The following is an 18,752-nucleotide window of genomic DNA, read 5'->3' as shown; positions in this document are numbered from 1 at the left end:
CTCAGCCTATTTAAATGGATATAAAGATCCCGTGGCACGGTTCAAAGAGGAGCAGAAAGTTTGCCCAGTTTGCTGTCCAAAATTCCTCCCTCAACCAGCATCACTCACTAAAAGAGCAAATTAACCTGTCCCACGTCATTTGTCTGGTAGTTTTAAGTCACCCAAGTTTTACAGCCATACAGTAAGGTGCTGAGAACACAGGTCTTATATACCATCAGCTTGGTCCTAACGGTCAGCTTGGTCCCAACGGTCAGCTTGGTGTTATTGCATGCGCATTTCGCAAGTTGGCCAAAAGTGGTAGCGGTTTTCCCTATGCGTGTATCGAGCTCTGCATCAAGGGACAGATTGTCTGTCACCAGGGACCCAAGGTAGCAGAATTTGCTAACCACTTCCAGTGGCGTGTTATTGAGTGTGATCAGGGGTGGAGATGCAACAGTTTGTCCCATGACCACAGTTTTCTTGATGCTTATAGTCAAGGAGAACAAGTTACAGGTACAGGAGAGACAGTCCGTGAGTCTTTGTAGCTGAGTTTCCGTGTGAGTGTCAAGCGCAGCATCAGCACAGCAGATATCAATGACTTGGTTATATTTCTAGATGATACCAAACTAGGTAGTCCATTAGAATCAGAGGAAGCAGCTCAGAAACTACAGAACAAGCTGTATAAAATATACAAGTGAGCAGAACAACATAAAGCACTACACGTGGGAAAAATGGACAACAGACATACTTTGTGAAGGAGTTGAAACAGCTATGGATGAAGATGAAAAAGCCGTAGGAGTGCTTTCACACAGAGTCAGCAGTCAAAATGTCTAACCAAAGCAGAAAACCATTCAATAAAGCCAATAGATTATGACATTATATAGACACAACAATCAGAGGAAATCATGATTAAACCGCCGTGCTCTGGTCAGATCACATCTTGCGTCCTGTGCCCAGTTCTGGTCATGGAGACACAAAGGAGGCATTCAAGCTTTGGAAGCTGTGCAGCGAAGGTTCGTGAGGTGAATCCCAATCTTATGGGATCTCAGTTACAAGGAAATAATGGAGAAGCTAGAGCTCTTTGGTTTTGTAAGAAAAGGTCTGAGAAGCGATCTTAGAGGTACACGAGATTGTGAATGGTAAGGAAAAGATAAATCTGGAAAATTACTTCAAATTAAATTGGACAAGGGGCCGAAGGCTCAAACTAGTAAAAGGCAAATTTAGCACTGATATCAGGAAGATTTTCTTCAGGGGAAGAATTGTCATGGAATGGACTCCATGTGGCATGGAAATTAAAACCCTGGAGTCATTGAAAAAAAAATCAGACAGTACAATGAGGAATTTTATGGTCATCGTGGATGAATGATTTGTCAAATAGCCTTCCTCATCTGTGATCTTCTGACAATGAACCCTCAGTGTAGCATTGGGGAATTTTATTGAAGGAAACTTCAGAATAAGACAATTAAAGAACCTTATCCTAGAGTATTCTTTTCAAAGCCCCAGTCTTTGCAAATCACATAACAAACTTGATGAACACCCTGCAGCCACTCAGAGGCCAGGCGGTGCATGTTAGGAAATCAGTTTGGGCTCATTATTTCCAACATGGCAGTGATCAAGATCAGGCACCTTCCATCAGGAAAAATGGGCTAGAGAGATGGAGAATCAAAACTGTGGAGGGCAACTTACTGCACCTCTCAGCAGCCAATAACAATGGCAGCAGCTTAGGGGCTGTTTTACCTGCCCTCTCAGTTACTACCTGATATGCAAGAACCTGAGGATAAAGTTAGAAATACAACAGTTAACACTCCACTGGGCCACAGAACAGAAGTTATGCAAAACTGCCATAAAAGATGCAATGCACAAGACACACATTAACACTGTTGTTGGTCAGCTTTATACAGGTAGGGTAGGACAAGGACAGCTCTTGTGCAAAGCTATTTCTCTTTTAATACAACTGAACACTTTTTTAGATAAGCACAATATAGCACATTTGGGAATAATATCTTTTTAACATTAGAATAAAAACTGGTATGCCATATACAGCACATTTTACCATACATGCATAAACCTGACAACAGCCCATTCCAATTCACTCTCATTTTACAGTCAATTTACTGGGATGGTAACGATGAGCTGCATAGTATATTAAAATATGAAATGAATTCTTACCTTTCTGTAATAACTCAGACTTGACTCTGTTCAATTCATTCTGGAAGTTCAAATAATTAAAAACAAAATCTGACAGATTTGTAGAGCACAGAACAGAAACAAGAATTGTAAACACCTTTTCCATATCAATTTTGAAAATATAAATTAAATTCATTATTTTACAATAACACGCTCCCACTGTGATCTGAATTCAAATTTACAGTCTAATTTGAAGTTGCTTCATTTGAATTTTGTAAATTAAATTCAAATCATGAATATGTCTGTTGAATTAAAATTGTGAACACATGCTGTTGCATATAAATTGCATAATTTAACTGCAAAAAAACTTCAAATTAACAAGTGAAATATGTAGTTTTTAAAATTGCATGATATATATTGGGACAATTTTATTATTGCAGCTGCAAAGATAACTATTATTTAAGAACCAGATTGATGAAGTTTGGTGACACTGGAAACATTACTTTTCTTTGTTCTTTTCATGGGATGTTGGTGTCGTTGGCAAGGCCAGCATTTGTTGCCCATCCCCAATTGCTTAATTATGGGTAGAGTGGTGTAGTGGTTATGTTACTCGACTAGTAATCCAGAGAACAGCAAATTCAAATCCCGAGGCAGTTTCAGAACTTGAATTCAGTTTTTCTACATATTAAAGATATCAAGGGATATGGGGATAGTGCAGGGAAATGACATTGAGGTAGATGATCAGCCATGACCTGATTGAATGGCGGAGCAGGGTTGAGGGCCCGGATGGCCTACTCCTATTTCCTATGCTCATATGTTGCCAAGTAATTTCAGAGGACAATTAAGAATCAACCACATTGCCATGGGTCTGGAATCAGGTGTCGGCCAGACCAGGTAAGACGGCAAATTTCCTTCCCTAAATGGCATTAGTGAACTAGATGGGTTTTTATGACAACCGATGATAGTTTCATGGCACCATTACTGAGACTAGTTTTCAATTCCAGATTTCTATGAACTAATTATTTAAATTCCACCAGCTGCTGTGGTGGGATTTGAACCCATGTCCCCATGGCATCAACCTGGGCCTCTAGATTACTAGTCCAGTAACAATACCACTAGGCCACCATCTCCCCCTACTTTCTCTGACCAAATTGTTCATTCTACCATATAACATTGAGCATTCAAAGAACAAAGAACAGTACAGCACAGGAACAGGCCATTCGACCCTCCAAACCTGCGCCTATCTTGATGCCTGCCTAAACTAAAACCTTCTGCACTTCCGGGGTCCGTATCCCTCTATTCCCATCCTATTCATGTATTTGTCAAGATGCCTCTTAAACGTCTCTATGGTACCTGCTTCCACCACCTCCCCCGGCAACAAGTTCCAGGCACACCACCCTCTGTGTAAAGAACTTGCCTCGCACATCCCCTCTAAACTTTTCACCTCTCACCTTAAACCTATGTCCCCTAGTAACTGACTCTTCCACCCTGGGAAAAAGCTTCTGACTATCCACTCTGTCCATGCCGCTTATAACTTTGTAAACCTCTATCATGTCGCCCCTCCACCTCCGTCGTTCCAGTGAAAACAATCCGAGTTTATCCAACTTCTCCTCATAGCTAATGCCCTCCAGACCAAGCAACATCCTGGTAAACCTCTTCTGTACCCTCTCCAAAGCCTCCATGTCCTTCTGGTAGTGTGGCGACCAGAATTGTACGCAATATTCTAAGTGTGGCCTAACTAAAGTTCTGTACAGCTGCAGCATGACTTGCCTATTTTTATACTCTATGCCCCGACCGATGAAGGCCAGCATGCCGTATGCCATCAGAACTAAATCAAAATCCTGGAAGGCAACTCACCGACAAAGGGTCTTTGACCTGAAATGTTAACTTTGTTTATCTCCAAAGACGCTGCCTGGCCTGCTGAGCATCTCTACTATGCTATTTTATATTTCAGATTTCCAGCGACAACAGTATTTTGCCTTTATGTTCATTCTTCTACTTATCTTTACAAATTTCTAACATTCCTTTTCATCTCTTTACGTACTATAGACATTGACTGCAATTTCCCAGTAATTAGCACCTGATAAACTTGCAGTAAATACACCACATTGCTGATCTTAAGGGTGCACCAGAAAACCACTAACAGGATATGTCACTGGCAAAGTAAGTTATGTAAAATAACTGAAACTGGGAATGAATGCCAGTAACCTTGTTCTGGGAATCAGAAAGGTGATTATAAACTGTGTAATGTGTTCTCTAGGATTATAGCTTACTCCTTTGATGAGATTTTTGCCTTGTAATCACTCATTATTCTAAATGTCTCAGGTATGCCTAGAAAATTCCAGTCAGAACCCAGCTGGAGTGAAGCAATTGAAGAACAAAACAATTTTTCGTAACACTCGCTAAGCTTCTCTCAGTCTCCAACCCTTCACTACTTCTTAGCCACTGCATCAATTCTGCTACAACACAGTGACTCCTACTCCATTACTGCTTAGACTGCACTTACACTAAGTAAAAGTGACAGTTTTTAGCCAGTGTACAATTAAAGATCAATTTCAGGATAAAAATATTGTATTTATTGTATCATTCCTCATCGTATGTGACTCTATGACTTTACAATAATCATTCGAAAAGCAAAGGGAATATGGCTGATCCTGCTCAAAGTGGCAACTTCCATATTGCCTCTGTTACAGTATTTCTCAAATGAACACAGCCCATAAATAACACTTTTAAAGTAATTATTATATATTCATTTGAGGGAATTGCCAGATATAATGTACCCCAGATTATCTCAAGACTTTACTTGTTAAGATACAGCAAAACATGAGTTATCCTGGAAACCTGACCTGGTTGCCAAAACTGCAAGTACAAAGTTGCTGGTTTTGGAGCAAAAGGCAGCCTTACCTGGAGAGTTTCTGCATCTAACACCTGCTCGCTCTCACCTACATCGAAGAACAGCTTGTTGATGATGTGTCTCGCACTGACCTATTAGAAAATAAAAACATCTCATTCCACTTCAGTGAGTTTTTATTTAAAAATAAATGTTGATCCATAGGACAGCAGAGAGATGCAAAGTACCCTGTGCGTTGTGCTACAATACAGAACTAAGGAAAAATAACCCATCAGCCACTCTGTGCAAGTTGGTTTGAAGTCACCCGTGCCAGCTATTGTGCACGCTAGTTCTGTAATACTGATTCCACTATTAGGTAAAGGACTGCCTCTTATTCTAAACTCCAATTCCCGGTGTCAAATAGCAATAACACTGTACTTTGCATATGCTTAAAACAGAATCCTTTATTATATTTGCGTTATTTGTCATGTAGTCTCCATTTCCCCCATACCATATCCCAACCAAGGCAGACTTTTAGGACATGACACAGCCAGAAACGGGAGTTCACCAAGTGAGAAAATTATGCCCATCTCTATTGTGCCAATCCCTTCATTTCCTGAACGAAAGGTGAAAAGTCCTTGACCTGAAACGTTAACACTCTTTTCTCTCCCCACAGACACTTGCTGAGTATCTCCAGCATTTTCTGTTTTTATTTCAGATTTGCAGTATTTTGCAGGCTTTTGTCTACACCAGCAGCCTGTAGGTACTTTGACCAACTGCCCATTGTTCATCAAAGAGCCTAGACAGGGCTCTGGCAGACTACTGGACCAGAGGTGATGGGGTTCAGTGGTAAGGCAAACCCTGTTCCTCAATCACTTCCCAACACACTTGTACTTTCCTTCAGAAGCAGTTAGATAACTGCAAACCTGACTGATTTTCTTTATCCCACCCAGCCCTGGGACCCTAAGACAAATGTAGCAATTGTATAATCGCATCTCTATTCTAATGTTCATAGATGAAATTTATTTTGTTAGATTATCAACAAGCTCTTACACCAAGGGTGACAACTGCATGGAAACTGCATTTGAGAGAGAATTTGTTGATACAATTAGTTATAGTACCTGTATTCTACACTGAGGGCAGGTCCGAGATGGAGCACTGTAAAACCACTGAGCAAGACTGTAAGAAGCAAAAAAAAGTTAGTGGACAATTAGCTTAAAATAAGTATGATTTTAAGTAAAATCAATCAACTCTCACATAGAATGAAATAATTCCAATACTTGCAGTGCGTTGGGAAACAATTGAACGGTTTCAGAAAGTACACCTTATTCTTTAAAACAGAGTACTGTATGTTTGCTCCCTTCTCCACTATGTACAATCCTTCCTGTCATGAAAATACTAACATAAAAGCTGCTTTACCATTGTGGCAGAGATATAAAGCATTACATAATTGATGCAGGAACTGTGAAATCTTCCTGAACTGCAGCTCCTCCCTCATCTACAGCTTTCTTACAATTATAATTCATTCACTTTTCTGCAATTACAATTCACTCGCTCTTTCCAAACAACTCCAACTCCATCTTTCCTAATCACAAATTACTATCAGGCAGACCAGACATGAGTGGAATAAGGGACAGTCTTAGAGACAGCTGGTACAAGCTATAACTATGATGCTGGAAATACTCAGCAGGTCTGGGAGCATCAGAGAAACTGAGTTAATGTTTCAGACCTTACATCAGGATGATGTTTTTCTTTCAGATTTCCAGCATCCGCAGTATTTTGCTTTTATATTACTATAACTATGAGGATATGGTTAACCTGTGGTTGGATAATGCTGCTATTATGGATAATTAACCTGCAAGATACTTTTAATACCACCTTTAAAATGCTAAGCAGCATTGAAGAAAGCATCCGCTCAGGATATGTACCATCTAATTTTCTCTTTCATCTTCTCTCTGTGGGCCATGCAGCGATTGCGTTCGACAAGCAACTTGCTGTTGGTCTCTGCCATGCTGCTCAACCAACAGTAGGTGTGGAACAGCAATCTGAGGTCATCGCTCTGATTCTCCCACTTGTATGGGGAGGGCAAAAGGTCTTCGCACCCTTTCCCCAGTAACTTTGCTGAAATCAGAAGCCTCGCAGATTGCAGAATCAAACCCACCTCTTTATCATTGTACTGTACACTGGTGTCCCAATACACTGCATTATGTGGGAGCATAAGGTCACCCCTCCCAAAATAATTATTCATGTCATGTTGGAACATTTAAGAACCCAATGTCATTTATGAAGTGGGTTAGAAATGCTCTTTAAGTACAGACAAAGGCAATTACATAGATTAGAATTACAAAGAACGCAACAGATGATGTTGCTCACGCTCAGTTCAGTGTATACATTGGACATACAAAGTGTTACTCCGTGTTTATCACTGGAAAATGTCCAGTGGCAGAACAGCCAATCTACTGGTGGGCAATGATTAGTTAAGAAAGAAATCAATGGGCTCTGATTCTGCAATCAGATTGTTCGCAGGAAGTTTAAATCACTGCATCACATGAACAAGCCTTTTAATAAGAGATAGCTCTAGTCTTATCTAGAATACAACTTGTCAGGCTGAGTAATGGAGATTGTAACATTATATCTGTACCCTACAATCATTCTACTAATTTCAAGGACCAGTAATTGCAGGGCTTTGCCATTTTAGAACCATTTATCTCATTTGAGATTAGTTACTTCTTTTTTCAGTACTCACCACTCATTGTGAAATGTGTGTCCACAATGGATAGCTGCCACATCCTTGAAATTATCAAAGTAATCAGAACAAATCGTACAATAGGCGCGTATTGGCATTCTCTCCTCGTTCTACATCAGCAGATACCTTAACCTGCATTCGTTATTACAACAGCAACTGTAGTCCTACCCTGTCAGTTTAAAAAAGAAAACAAACATCAGTATTACACATTAAGGATTTGTTCATGTGTCGCTAATCTTAAACAATGGCCCATGCTGTACAATACTGTAATGATTTGATATCAAACCCTTTCATGTGTTTATACCCATGCCTAAATATCTAGAAACAAATATGAGGAGCTGAGCAATCCTGCTCTCCACTGAGTTTTTCAATTAAATATATAGTATCATATAGCATATGTTTTCAACCTGAGTTCCTGTTGCTGGAAATCACTAATACAAACACTTTACGCCCCAACAGCACTTTGGGGAGCTCATACGCTCTTTCAGAAGTTAGAGCAGAGGTTTCCAAGGATCACCCATGAAGAAATGTTTGAGAGCCTCTGATACAAGTGCCTGCATAGAAATGCCAATTGTGACAGCACAACCTGTCTGCGACAGAAGCAAAATCCTGCGGATGCAGGATCTCTGATGTGCTGGGAGTGGAGGCTGTGGATTTCCCCAATGGTACATGGCTGGCACCCCTGAGGTCCACCTGCCATATTCTTTTTTGGCTACCCTCTCTGCTTTGTCACGTTTCACGCTTCCCTCAGACTCTGAAATTCCACTGTAACCATTTACACCTCCTCGGCATCCATCTTTTGTCTCTTTCCTTGTCCTATTACCATGTCCTTTGGCTTTGCATCACCACCCACTTTTGCAATTGAATCCCTCTGACCTTCTATCCTATCACAGACCTTCCATTTTGTTAATTCCCTGTTAACTTTGCTCTGTATTTGCTTAAAAGTTGTTAAATCTTCAATGTCTTCCAGTTTTATAATTATAAAGTATTCAACATAGTTATAAAACACAACTTATTGTTAAGGGAGATGCAGTTGGTAATCAGATTGGGGCATAATGTCAATATTTAATTCTCCGGTAAAATATTGAGCTCCAACAGTGAAAGGCCAGAGCTACCCTCTCACACCAGGCACTGGAACTCTCCCCCAGAGAGACTTGTGCTGCCCCCTTAGCACAGGCACAGTGACTGCACCAGAGAGACTGGAGCTGCCCCCTCACCACGGGCACAGTGACTCTGTCCCAGAGAGAATGGAGCTGCCCCCTCACCACAGGCACAGTGACTCTGTCCCAGAGAGACTGGAGCTGCCCCCTCACCACGGGCACAGTGACTCTGTCCCAGAGAGACTGGAGCTGCCCCCTCACCACGGGCACAGTGACTCTGCACCAGAGAGACTGGAGCTGCCCCCTCACCACAGGCACAGTGACTTTGTCCCAGAGAGACTGGAGCTGCCCCCTCACCACAGGCACAGTGACTCTGCACCAGAGAGACTGGAGCTGCCCCCTCACCACAGGCACAGTAACTCTGCACCAGAGAGACTGGAGCTGCCCTCTCACCACAGGCACAGTGACTCTGTCCCAGGGAGACTGGAGCTGCCCCCTCACCACGGGCACAGTGACTCTGCACCAGAGAGACTGGAGCTGCTCCCTCACCACAGGCACAGTGACTCTGTCCCAGGGAGACTGGAGCTGCCCCTCACCACAGGCACAGTGACTGCACCAGAGAGACTGGAGCTGCCCCCTCACCACGGGCACAGTGACTCTGTCCCAGAGAGAATGGAGCTGCCCCCTCACCACAGGCACAGTGACTCTGTCCCAGAGAGACTGGAGCTGCCCCCTCACCACGGGCACAGTGACTCTGTCCCAGAGAGACTGGAGCTGCCCCCTCACCACAGGCACAGTGACTCTGCACCAGAGAGACTGGAGCTGCCCCCTCACCACAGGCACAGTGACTCTGTCCCAGAGAGACTGGAGCTGCCCCCTCACCACAGGCACAGTGACTCTGCACCAGAGAGACTGGAGCTGCCCCCCCAGGCACAGTGACTCTGTCCCAGAGAGACTGGAGCTGCCCCCTCACCACAGGCACAGTGACTCTGCACCAGAGAGACTGGAGCTGCCCCCTCACCACAGGCACAGTGACTCTGTCCCAGAGAGACTGGAGCTGCCCCCTCACCACAGGCACAGTAAACTCTGCACCAGAGAGAATGGAGCTGCCCCCTCACCACAGGCACAGTGACTCTGTCCCAGAGAGACTGGAGCTGCCCCCTCACCACGGGCACAGTGACTCTGCACCAGAGAGAATGGAGCTGCCCCCTCACCACGGGCACAGTGACTCTGTCCCAGAGAGACTGGAGCTGCCCCCTCACCACAGGCACAGTAACTCTGCACCAGAGAGAATGGAGCTGCCCCCTCACCACGGGCACAGTGACTCTGTCCCAGAGAGACTGGAGCTGCCCCCTCACCACAGGCACAGTAACTCTGCACCAGAGAGAATGGAGCTGCCCCCTCACCACGGGCACAGTGACTCTGTCCCAGAGAGACTGGAGCTGCCCCCTCACCACAGGCACAGTAACTCTGCACCAGAGAGAATGGAGCTGCCCCCTCACCACAGGCACAGTGACTCTGTCCCAGAGAGACTGGAGCTGCCCCCTCACCACAGGCACAGTAACTCTGCACCAGAGAGAATGGAGCTGCCCCCTCACCACGGGCACAGTGACTCTGCACCAGAGAGAATGGAGCTGCCCCCTCACCACGGGCACAGTGACTCTGTCCCAGAGAGACTGGAGCTGCCCTCTCACCACGGGCACAGTAACTCTGTCCCAGAGAGACTGGAGCTGCCCCCTCACCACAGGCACAGTGACTCTGCACCAGGGATACTGGAGCTGCCCTCTCACCACGGGCACAGTGACTCTGCACCAGAGAGAATGGAGCTGCCCCCTCACCACGGGCACAGTGACTCTGTCCCAGAGAGACTGGAGCTGCCCTCTCACCACAGGCACAGTGACTCTGTCCCAGAGAGACTGGAGCTGCCCCCTCACCACGGGCACAGTAACTCTGCACCAGAGAGAATGGAGCTGCCCCCTCACCACAGGCACAGTGACTCTGTCCCAGAGAGACTGGAGCTGCCCCCTCACCACGGGCACAGTAACTCTGCACCAGAGAGAATGGAGCTGCCCCCTCACCACAGGCACAGTGACTCTGTCCCAGAGAGAATGGAGCTGCCCCCTCACCACAGGCACAGTGACTCTGCACCAGAGAGAATGGAGCTGCCCCCTCACCACAGGCACAGTGACTCTGCACCAGAGAGACTGGAGCTGCCCCCTCACCACAGGCACAGTGACTCTGCACCAGAGAGAATGGAGCTGCCCCCTCACCACGGGCACAGTGACTCTGTCCCAGAGAGACTGGAGCTGCCCCCTCACCACAGGCACAGTGACTCTGCACCAGAGAGAATGGAGCTGCCCCCTCACCACGGGCACAGTGACTCTGTCCCAGAGAGACTGGAGCTGCCCCCTCACCACAGGCACAGTGACTCTGCACCAGAGAGAATGGAGCTGCCCCCTCACCACGGGCACAGTGACTCTGTCCCAGAGAGACTGGAGCTGCCCCCTCACCACAGGCACAGTGACTCTGTCCCAGAGAGACTGGAGCTGCCCCCTCACCACGGGCACAGTGACTCTGTCCCAGAGAGACTGGAGCTGCCCCCTCACCACAGGCACAGTGACTCTGTCCCAGAGAGACTGGAGCTGCCCCCTCACCACGGGCACAGTGACTCTGTCCCAGAGAGACTGGAGCTGCCCCCTCACCACGGGCACAGTGACTCTGTCCCAGAGAGACTGGAGCTGCCCCCTCACCACGGGCACAGTGACTCTGTCCCAGAGAGACTGGAGCTGCCCCCTCACCACAGGCACAGTGACTCTGCACCAGAGAGAATGGAGCTGCCCCCTCACCACGGGCACAGTGACTCTGTCCCAGAGAGACTGGAGCTGCCCCCTCACCACAGGCACAGTGACTCTGTCCCAGAGAGACTGGAGCTGCCCCCTCACCACAGGCACAGTGACTCTGTCCCAGAGAGACTGGAGCTGCCCCCTCACCACAGGCACAGTGACTCTGTCCCAGAGAGACTGGAGCTGCCCCCTCACCACGGGCACAGTGACTCTGTCCCAGAGAGACTGGAGCTGCCCCCTCACCACGGGCACAGTGACTCTGTCCCAGAGAGACTGGAGCTGCCCCCTCACCACAGGCACATTGACTCTGTCCCAGAGAGACTGGAGCTGCCCACTCACCACAGGCACAGTGACTCTGTCCCAGAGAGACTGGAGCTGCCCCCTCACCACAGGCACAGTGACTCTGCACCAGAGAGAATGGAGCTGCCCCCTCACCACAGGCACAGTGACTGCACCAGAGAGACTGGAGCTGCCCCCTCACAGGCACAGTGACTCTGTCCCAGAGAGACTGGAGCTGCCCCCTCACAGGCACAGTGACTCTGTCCCAGAGAGACTGGAGCTGCCCACTCACCACAGGCACAGTGACTCTGTCCCAGAGAGACTGGAGCTGCCCCCTCACCACAGGCACAGTGACTCTGCACCAGAGAGAATGGAGCTGCCCCCTCACCACGGGCACAGTGACTCTGTCCCAGAGAGACTGGAGCTGCCCCCTCACAGGCACAGTGACTCTGTCCCAGAGAGACTGGAGCTGCCCCCTCACAGGCACAGTGACTCTGTCCCAGAGAGACTGGAGCTGCCCACTCACCACGGGCACAGTGACTCTGTCCCAGAGAGACTGGAGCTGCCCCCTCACAGGCACAGTGACTCTGTCCCAGAGAGACTGGAGCTGCCCCCTCACCACGGGCACAGTAACTCTGCACCAGAGAGACTGGAGCTGCCCACTCACCACAGGCACAGTGACTCTGCACCAGAGAGACTGGAGCTGCCCACTCACCACGGGCACAGTGACTCTGTCCCAGAGAGACTGGAGCTGCCCCCTCACAGGCACAGTGACTCTGTCCCAGAGAGACTGGAGCTGCCCCCTCACAGGCACAGTGACTCTGTCCCAGAGAGACTGGAGCTGCCCCCTCACAGGCACAGTGACTCTGTCCCAGAGAGACTGGAGCTGCCCACTCACCACGGGCACAGTGACTCTGTCCCAGAGAGACTGGAGCTGCCCCCTCACAGGCACAGTGACTCTGCCCCAGAGAGACTGGAGCTGCCCCCTCACCACGGGCACAGTAACTCTGCACCAGAGAGACTGGAGCTGCCCACTCACCACAGGCACAGTGACTCTGCACCAGAGAGACTGGAGCTGCCCACTCACCACGGGCACAGTGACTCTGTCCCAGAGAGACTGGAGCTGCCCCCTCACAGGCACAGTGACTCTGCCCCAGAGAGACTGGAGCTGCCCCCTCACCACAGGCACTCTGCCCCTGTGTAGGCCGGAGGTGCCGCCTAGACACTGCCCGCAACCAGGCGGCTTATGGCTTTCCGCTTTCCTCTTACCCCCAGCCCCTCTGTCTCTCTCTCTCTCCCGATCCCGGTGTTTTTTTTTTCCCAACAACGGCGCCAGTCCGTTTGAAAACCGGCTCCACTTCCGCCAGTAACACAGACAACTTCCGGTTAGCATGCGCAGAAACTGACAGGGAGAATGAGAGGAGGGAGGGAATGAATGAGGAGGGAGGGAGGGAATGAGAGGAGGGAGGGAATGAGAGGAGGGAATGAATGAGAGGAGGGAGGGAATTAATGAGGAGGGAGGGAATTAATGAGGAGGGAGGGAATGAGAGGAGGGAATGAATGAGAGGAGGGAGGGAATGAGAGGAGAGGAGGGAGGGAATGAATGAGAGGAAGGGAGGGAATGAGAGGAGGGAGGGAATGAGAGGAGGGAATGAATGAGAGGAGGGAGGGAATGAGAGGAGGGAAGGAATGAATGAGAGGAAGGGAGGGAATGAGAGGAGGGAGGGAATGAGAGGAGGGAGGGAATGAGAGGAGGGAGGGAATGAATGAGGAGGGAGGGAATGAGAGGAGAGGAGGGAGGAGAGGAGAGGAGGGAATGAATGAGAGGAGGGAGGGAATGAGAGGAGAGGAGGGAATGAATGAGAGGAGGGAGAGAATGAATGAGAGGAAGGGAGGGAATGAGAGGAGGGAGGGAATGAGAGGAGGGAATGAATGAGAGGAGGGAGGGGAGGAGAGGAGGGAGGGAATGAGAGGAGGGAGGGATGAATGAGAGGAGGGAGGGAATGAATGAGAGGAAGGGAGGGAATGAGAGGAGGGAATGAATGAGAGGAGGGAGGGAATGAGAGGAGAGGAGGGAATGAATGAGAGGAGGGAGGGAATGAATGAGAGGAGGGAGGGAATGAATGAGAGGAAGGGAGGGAATGAGAGGAGGGAGGGAATGAATGAGGAGGGAGGGAGGGAATGAGAGGAGGGAATGAATGAGAGGAGGGAGGGAATGAGAGGAGAGGAGGGAATGAATGAGAGGAGGGAGGGAATGAGAGGAGAGGAGGGATGAATGAGAGGAGGGAGGGAATGAATGAGAGGAGGGAGGGAATGAATGAGAGGAGGGAGGAATGAGAGGAGGAATGAATGAGAGGAGGGAGGGAGATGAGAGGAGGGAGGGAATGAGAGGAGGGATGGAATGAATGAGAGGAGGGAGGGAATGAATGAGAGGAGGGAGGGAATGAGAGGAGGGAGGGAATGAGAGGAGGGAGGGAATGAGAGGAGGGAATGAATGAGAGGAGGGAGGGAATGAATGAGAGGAGGGAGGGAATGAGATGAGAGGAGGAGGGAATGAGAGGAGAGGAGGGAATGAATGAGAGGAGAGGAGGGAATGAATGAGAGGAGGGAGGAGGAATGAGAGGAGGGAGGGAATGAATGAGAGGAGGGAGGGAATGAATGAGAGGAGGGAGGGAATGAGAGGAGGGAATGAATGAGAGGAGGGAGGGAATGAATGAGAGGAGGGAGGGAATGAAGAGAGGAAGGGAGGGAATGAGAGGAGGGAGGGAATGAAGAGAGGAGGGAATGAGAGGAGAGGAGGGAATGAATGAGAGGAGGGAGGGAATGAATGAGAGGAAGGGAGGGAATGAGAGGAGGGAAGGAATGAATGAGAGGAGGGAGGGAATGAATGAGAGGAGGAGGGAATGAGAGGAGGGAATGAAGAGAGGAGGGAGAATGAGAGGAGGAGGAATGAGAGAGGGAGGATGAGAGGAGGAGGGAATGAGAGGAGGGAATGAGAGAGAGAATGAGAGGAGGAGGGAATGAATGAGAGAGGGAGGGAATGAATGAGAGGAAGGGAGGGAATGAGAGGAGAGAGGAATGAAGAGAGGAGGGAGGGAATGATGAGAGAAGGGAGGGAATGAGAGGAGGGAATGAATGAGAGGAGGGAGGGAATGATGAGGAGGGAGGAATGAGAGAGGAATGAATGAGAGGAGGGAGGGAATGAGAGGAGGAGGAGGGAATGAATGAGAGGGAGGGAATGAGATGAAGGAAGGAGGGAGGGAGGGAATGAGAGGAAGGAGGGAGGGAAGTGAAAGAGAGGGAGGAGGGAGGGAATGAAAGAGAGGATGGGAGGAATGAAGAGGAAGGGAGGAAAGAGAGGAGGAGGGAATGAATGAGATGAGGGAGGGAATGAATGAGAGGAAGGGAGGGAATGAGAGGAGGAATGAATGAGAGGAGGGAATGATGAGAGGAGGAGGGTGGAATGAAGAGAGGAAGGGAGGGAATGAGAGGAGGGAATGAATGAGAGGAAGGGAGGGAATGAGAGGAGGAGGGAATGAGATGAAGGAAGGAGGGAGGGAGGGAATGAGAAGAAGGAAGGAGGGAGGGAGGGAATGAGAGGAAGGAGGGATGGAGTGAATGAGGAGGGGGAGGGAGGGAATGAAAGAGAGGAGGGAGGGAAAGAATGAGAGGAAGGAGGAATGAGAGGAGGAAGGGAGGGAAAGAATGAGAGGGAGGGAGGGAGGAATGAGAGGAGGAGGGAGGAAGAATGAGAGAGGAGGGAGGGAGGGAATGAGAGGAGGAGGGAGGGAGGGAATGAGAGGAGGGATGGAGGGTGGAATGAGAGGAGGGAGGGAATGAATGAGAGGAGGGAATGGAATGAGAGGAGGGAGGGAATGAAGAGGAGGAGGAGGAAAGAGGGGAGGAATGAATGAGAGGAGGGAGGGAATGAGAGGAAGAGAGGGAATGAGGGAGGGAGGGTGGGAATGAGGGGAGGGAGGGAATGAATGAGAGAGGGAGGGAATGAAAGAGTGGAAGGAAGGAATGAAGAGGAAGGAATGAGAGGAGGGAGGGAATGAGAGGAGAAGGAGGGAATGAGAGGAGGGAATGAATGAGAGGAAGGGAGGGAATGAGAGGTGGAGGAGGGAGGGAATGAGAGGAGGGAGGAATGAGAGAGGATGGAATGAGAGGAGGGAGGGAATGAGAGAGGAGGAATGAATGAGAGAAGGAGAAGAGAGGAGGGAAAGAATGAGAGGAAGGAGGGAATGAGAGGAGGGAATGAGAGGAGGAGGAGGAGGAGGGAATGAATGAGAGGAGGGAGGGAGGGAGGGAATGAGAGGAGGAGGAGGAGGGAGGGAAATGAATGAGAGGAAGGGAGGGAATGAGAGGAGAGGAGGGAATGAATGAGAGGAAGGGAGGGAATGAGAGGAGGGAGGGAATGAGGAAGGAGGGAGGTAGTGAATGAGGGGGGGAGGGAGGGTGGGAATGAGGGGGGAGGGAGGGTGGGAATGAGGGGGGAGGGAGGGAATGAATGAGAGGAGGGAGGGAATGAATGAGAGGAGGGAGGGAATGAGAGGAAGGAAGGAGGGAGGGAAGTGAATGAGGGGGGGGGAGGGAGGGAGTGAATGAGGGGGGGGAGGGGGGGAGGGTGGGAATGAGGGGGGGGAGGGGGGAGGGTGGGAATGAGGGGGGGAGGGGGGGAGGGTGGGGAATGAGGGGAGGGAGGGAATGAATGAGAGGAGGGAGGGAATGAATGAGAGGAAGGGAGGGATGAATGAGAGGAGGGAGGAAGGAATGAGAGGAGGGAGGGAATGAATGAGAGGAGGGAGGGAATGAGGGGAGGGAGGGTGGGAATGAGAGGAGGGAGGGGGGGAATGAGAGGAGGGAGGGAGGGAATGAATGAGAAGAGGGAGGGAGGGAATGAATGAGAGGAGGGTACGAGGGAGGGAATGAATGAGAGGAAGGAGGGGAGGAGTGATGGAGGGAATGAGAGGAAGGGAGGGAGGGAATGAGAGGAAGGAGGGAGGGAGGGAATGAGAGGAGGGAATCAGAGGAGGGATGGGGGAAGGGGGCGAATGGGAGGAAGGAGGGGAGGGTGGGAATGAGAGGAGGGAGGGGGGGAAGGGAGGGTATGTGAGGAAGGAGGGAGGGTGGGAATGAGAGGAGGGATGGGGGGAAGGAGGGTGGGGGGAATGGGAGGAAGGAGGGAGGGTGGGATTGAGAGGAGGGATGGGGGGTAGGGAGGGTAGGTGAGGAAGGAGGGAGGGGGGAATGAGAGGAGGGATGGGGGGAAGGGAGGGTGATGGAGAGGATGGGTTGGAGGGATGGGGAGGGGATGTGAGGATGGTGGGTGGGGGGGAAGGGTGGGATGGTGAGGTGGGGTGGGAGGGATGGAGAGGAAGGAGGGAGGGGGGGATGGAGTGGAGGGAGGGGGGATGGGAGGGTTGGTGAGGAGGGTGGGGGGGGTAGGGAGGGATGGAGAGGAAGGTGGGTGGGTGGGTATGAGAGGTGGGGTGGGGGATTGGGTGGGTTGGAGTGGATGGAGGGAGGGGGGGTTGGTGAGGTGGGAGGGGGGGTTGGGAGGGTTGGTGTGGGTGGGGTGGTGGGGATGGTGAGGTGGGAGGGGGGGGTTGGGTGGGTTGGAGAGGGTGGGTGGGTGGGTTGGAGTGGTGGGTGGGGGGGTTGGGTGGGTTGGGGTGGTTGGTGGGTGGGGGGTTGGTGTGGTTGTGACTAACGGGTGGGTGCGAGCGCGGGGACGAAGACGAAGGGGGGGGGGGGGTGTGAGTGACTAGATAGGGGGAGTGGAAGAGCTGGAACCTCCAACGAAAGAAGGACGAAATGGCACGAAAGGAAACAATGAAAGAAGAGATGGAAATAAAGAAAGAAAGAGATGGAAAGAAAGGAAACAATGAAAGCAGAGATGGAAATGAGAAAGAAAGCGATGGAAAGAAAGGACAAACAAGAAAGAAGAGCATGGAAAAAAGAAAGAAGGAAGAGATGGAAAGAAGGGAAAACTGCACGAAGAGAGGGAAAGAAAGCAAGAAGGAAGAGCATGACAGCAAGGAAACACTGAAAGAAGAGATGGAAAGAAAGGAACAATGAAAGACGAGATGGAAATACAGCAAGAAGAGAGATGGAAAGAAAGAAAGAAGGAAGAGATGGAAAGAAAGGAAAAATGAAAGAAGAGATGGAAAGATAGAAAGAAGAAGATGGAACGAAAGGAAACTGAAAGAAGAGATGGACAGAAAGGAAAAATGAAGAAGCGATGGAAATACACGAAAGAAGGAAGAGATGGACAAGAAAGGAACAATGAAAGAAGAGATGGAAATAAAGAAAGAAGGAAGAAATGGAAAATGAAAAGACGGAACACTGAAAGAAGAGATGGAAAAAAGACAGACAGGAAGAGATGGAAAGAAAGGAAACTGAAAGAAGAGATGGAACTAAAGAAAGAAGGAGAATGGAGAAAAGGACAATGCAAGAAGAGGTGGAAAGAAGAGATGGAAAGAAAGAAAGAAGGAAGAGATGGACAGAAAGAAGGAAGCGATGGAAAGAATGCATAGAAGACAAGAAGGAAGAGATGGATGGAACCGAAAGAGGTAAAGAAGAGATGGATGGAAAGAAAGAAAGAGGAGCTGGATGGAAGACAGAAAGAAGAGATGGCACAAAAAGAAGAAGAGATGGACAATAAAGACAGCAACGATGGACAAGACAGCGAGATGGATGGAAGAAAGACGAGATGGAAAGGAAGAAAGAAGAGATGGATGGAAAGAAAGGAAGAGATGGATGGGGAAAGAAAGACGAGATGGATGGAACAGAGCAAAGAAAACGATGGAATAAGCAAGAAAAAAGATGGACAAACAGACACAAAA

General features: G+C 49.3%; 1 protein-coding gene across 2 annotated transcripts in view; it reads right to left on the bottom strand.

The window, feature by feature from the left end:
- Positions 1-13,265, bottom strand: part of traip (TRAF-interacting protein) — a 61,556-nt gene extending 48,291 nt beyond the window's left edge. For both annotated transcript variants that reach the window (XM_068052060.1, XM_068052061.1), the window contains exons 1-5: positions 13,174-13,265; positions 7,683-7,851; positions 6,058-6,115; positions 5,011-5,091; positions 2,149-2,188 (exon numbers count right to left, since the gene is read on the bottom strand). In XM_068052060.1, the coding sequence (XP_067908161.1) occupies positions 2,149-2,188; positions 5,011-5,091; positions 6,058-6,115; positions 7,683-7,780 (277 nt within the window). In that variant the 5' untranslated portion in view covers positions 7,781-7,851; positions 13,174-13,265. The remainder of the gene's footprint in view (positions 1-2,148; positions 2,189-5,010; positions 5,092-6,057; positions 6,116-7,682; positions 7,852-13,173) is intronic.
- Positions 13,266-18,752: the final 5,487 nt, after the last annotated feature.

The sequence above is a fragment of the Heterodontus francisci genome, chromosome 19 (genome assembly GCF_036365525.1).
Source record: "Heterodontus francisci isolate sHetFra1 chromosome 19, sHetFra1.hap1, whole genome shotgun sequence".
In the NCBI taxonomy this organism is placed as follows: domain Eukaryota; kingdom Metazoa; phylum Chordata; class Chondrichthyes; order Heterodontiformes; family Heterodontidae; genus Heterodontus; species Heterodontus francisci.
The sequence above is the reverse complement of the archived record's forward strand: the minus strand, read 5'-3'. Positions and strand labels throughout refer to the sequence as shown.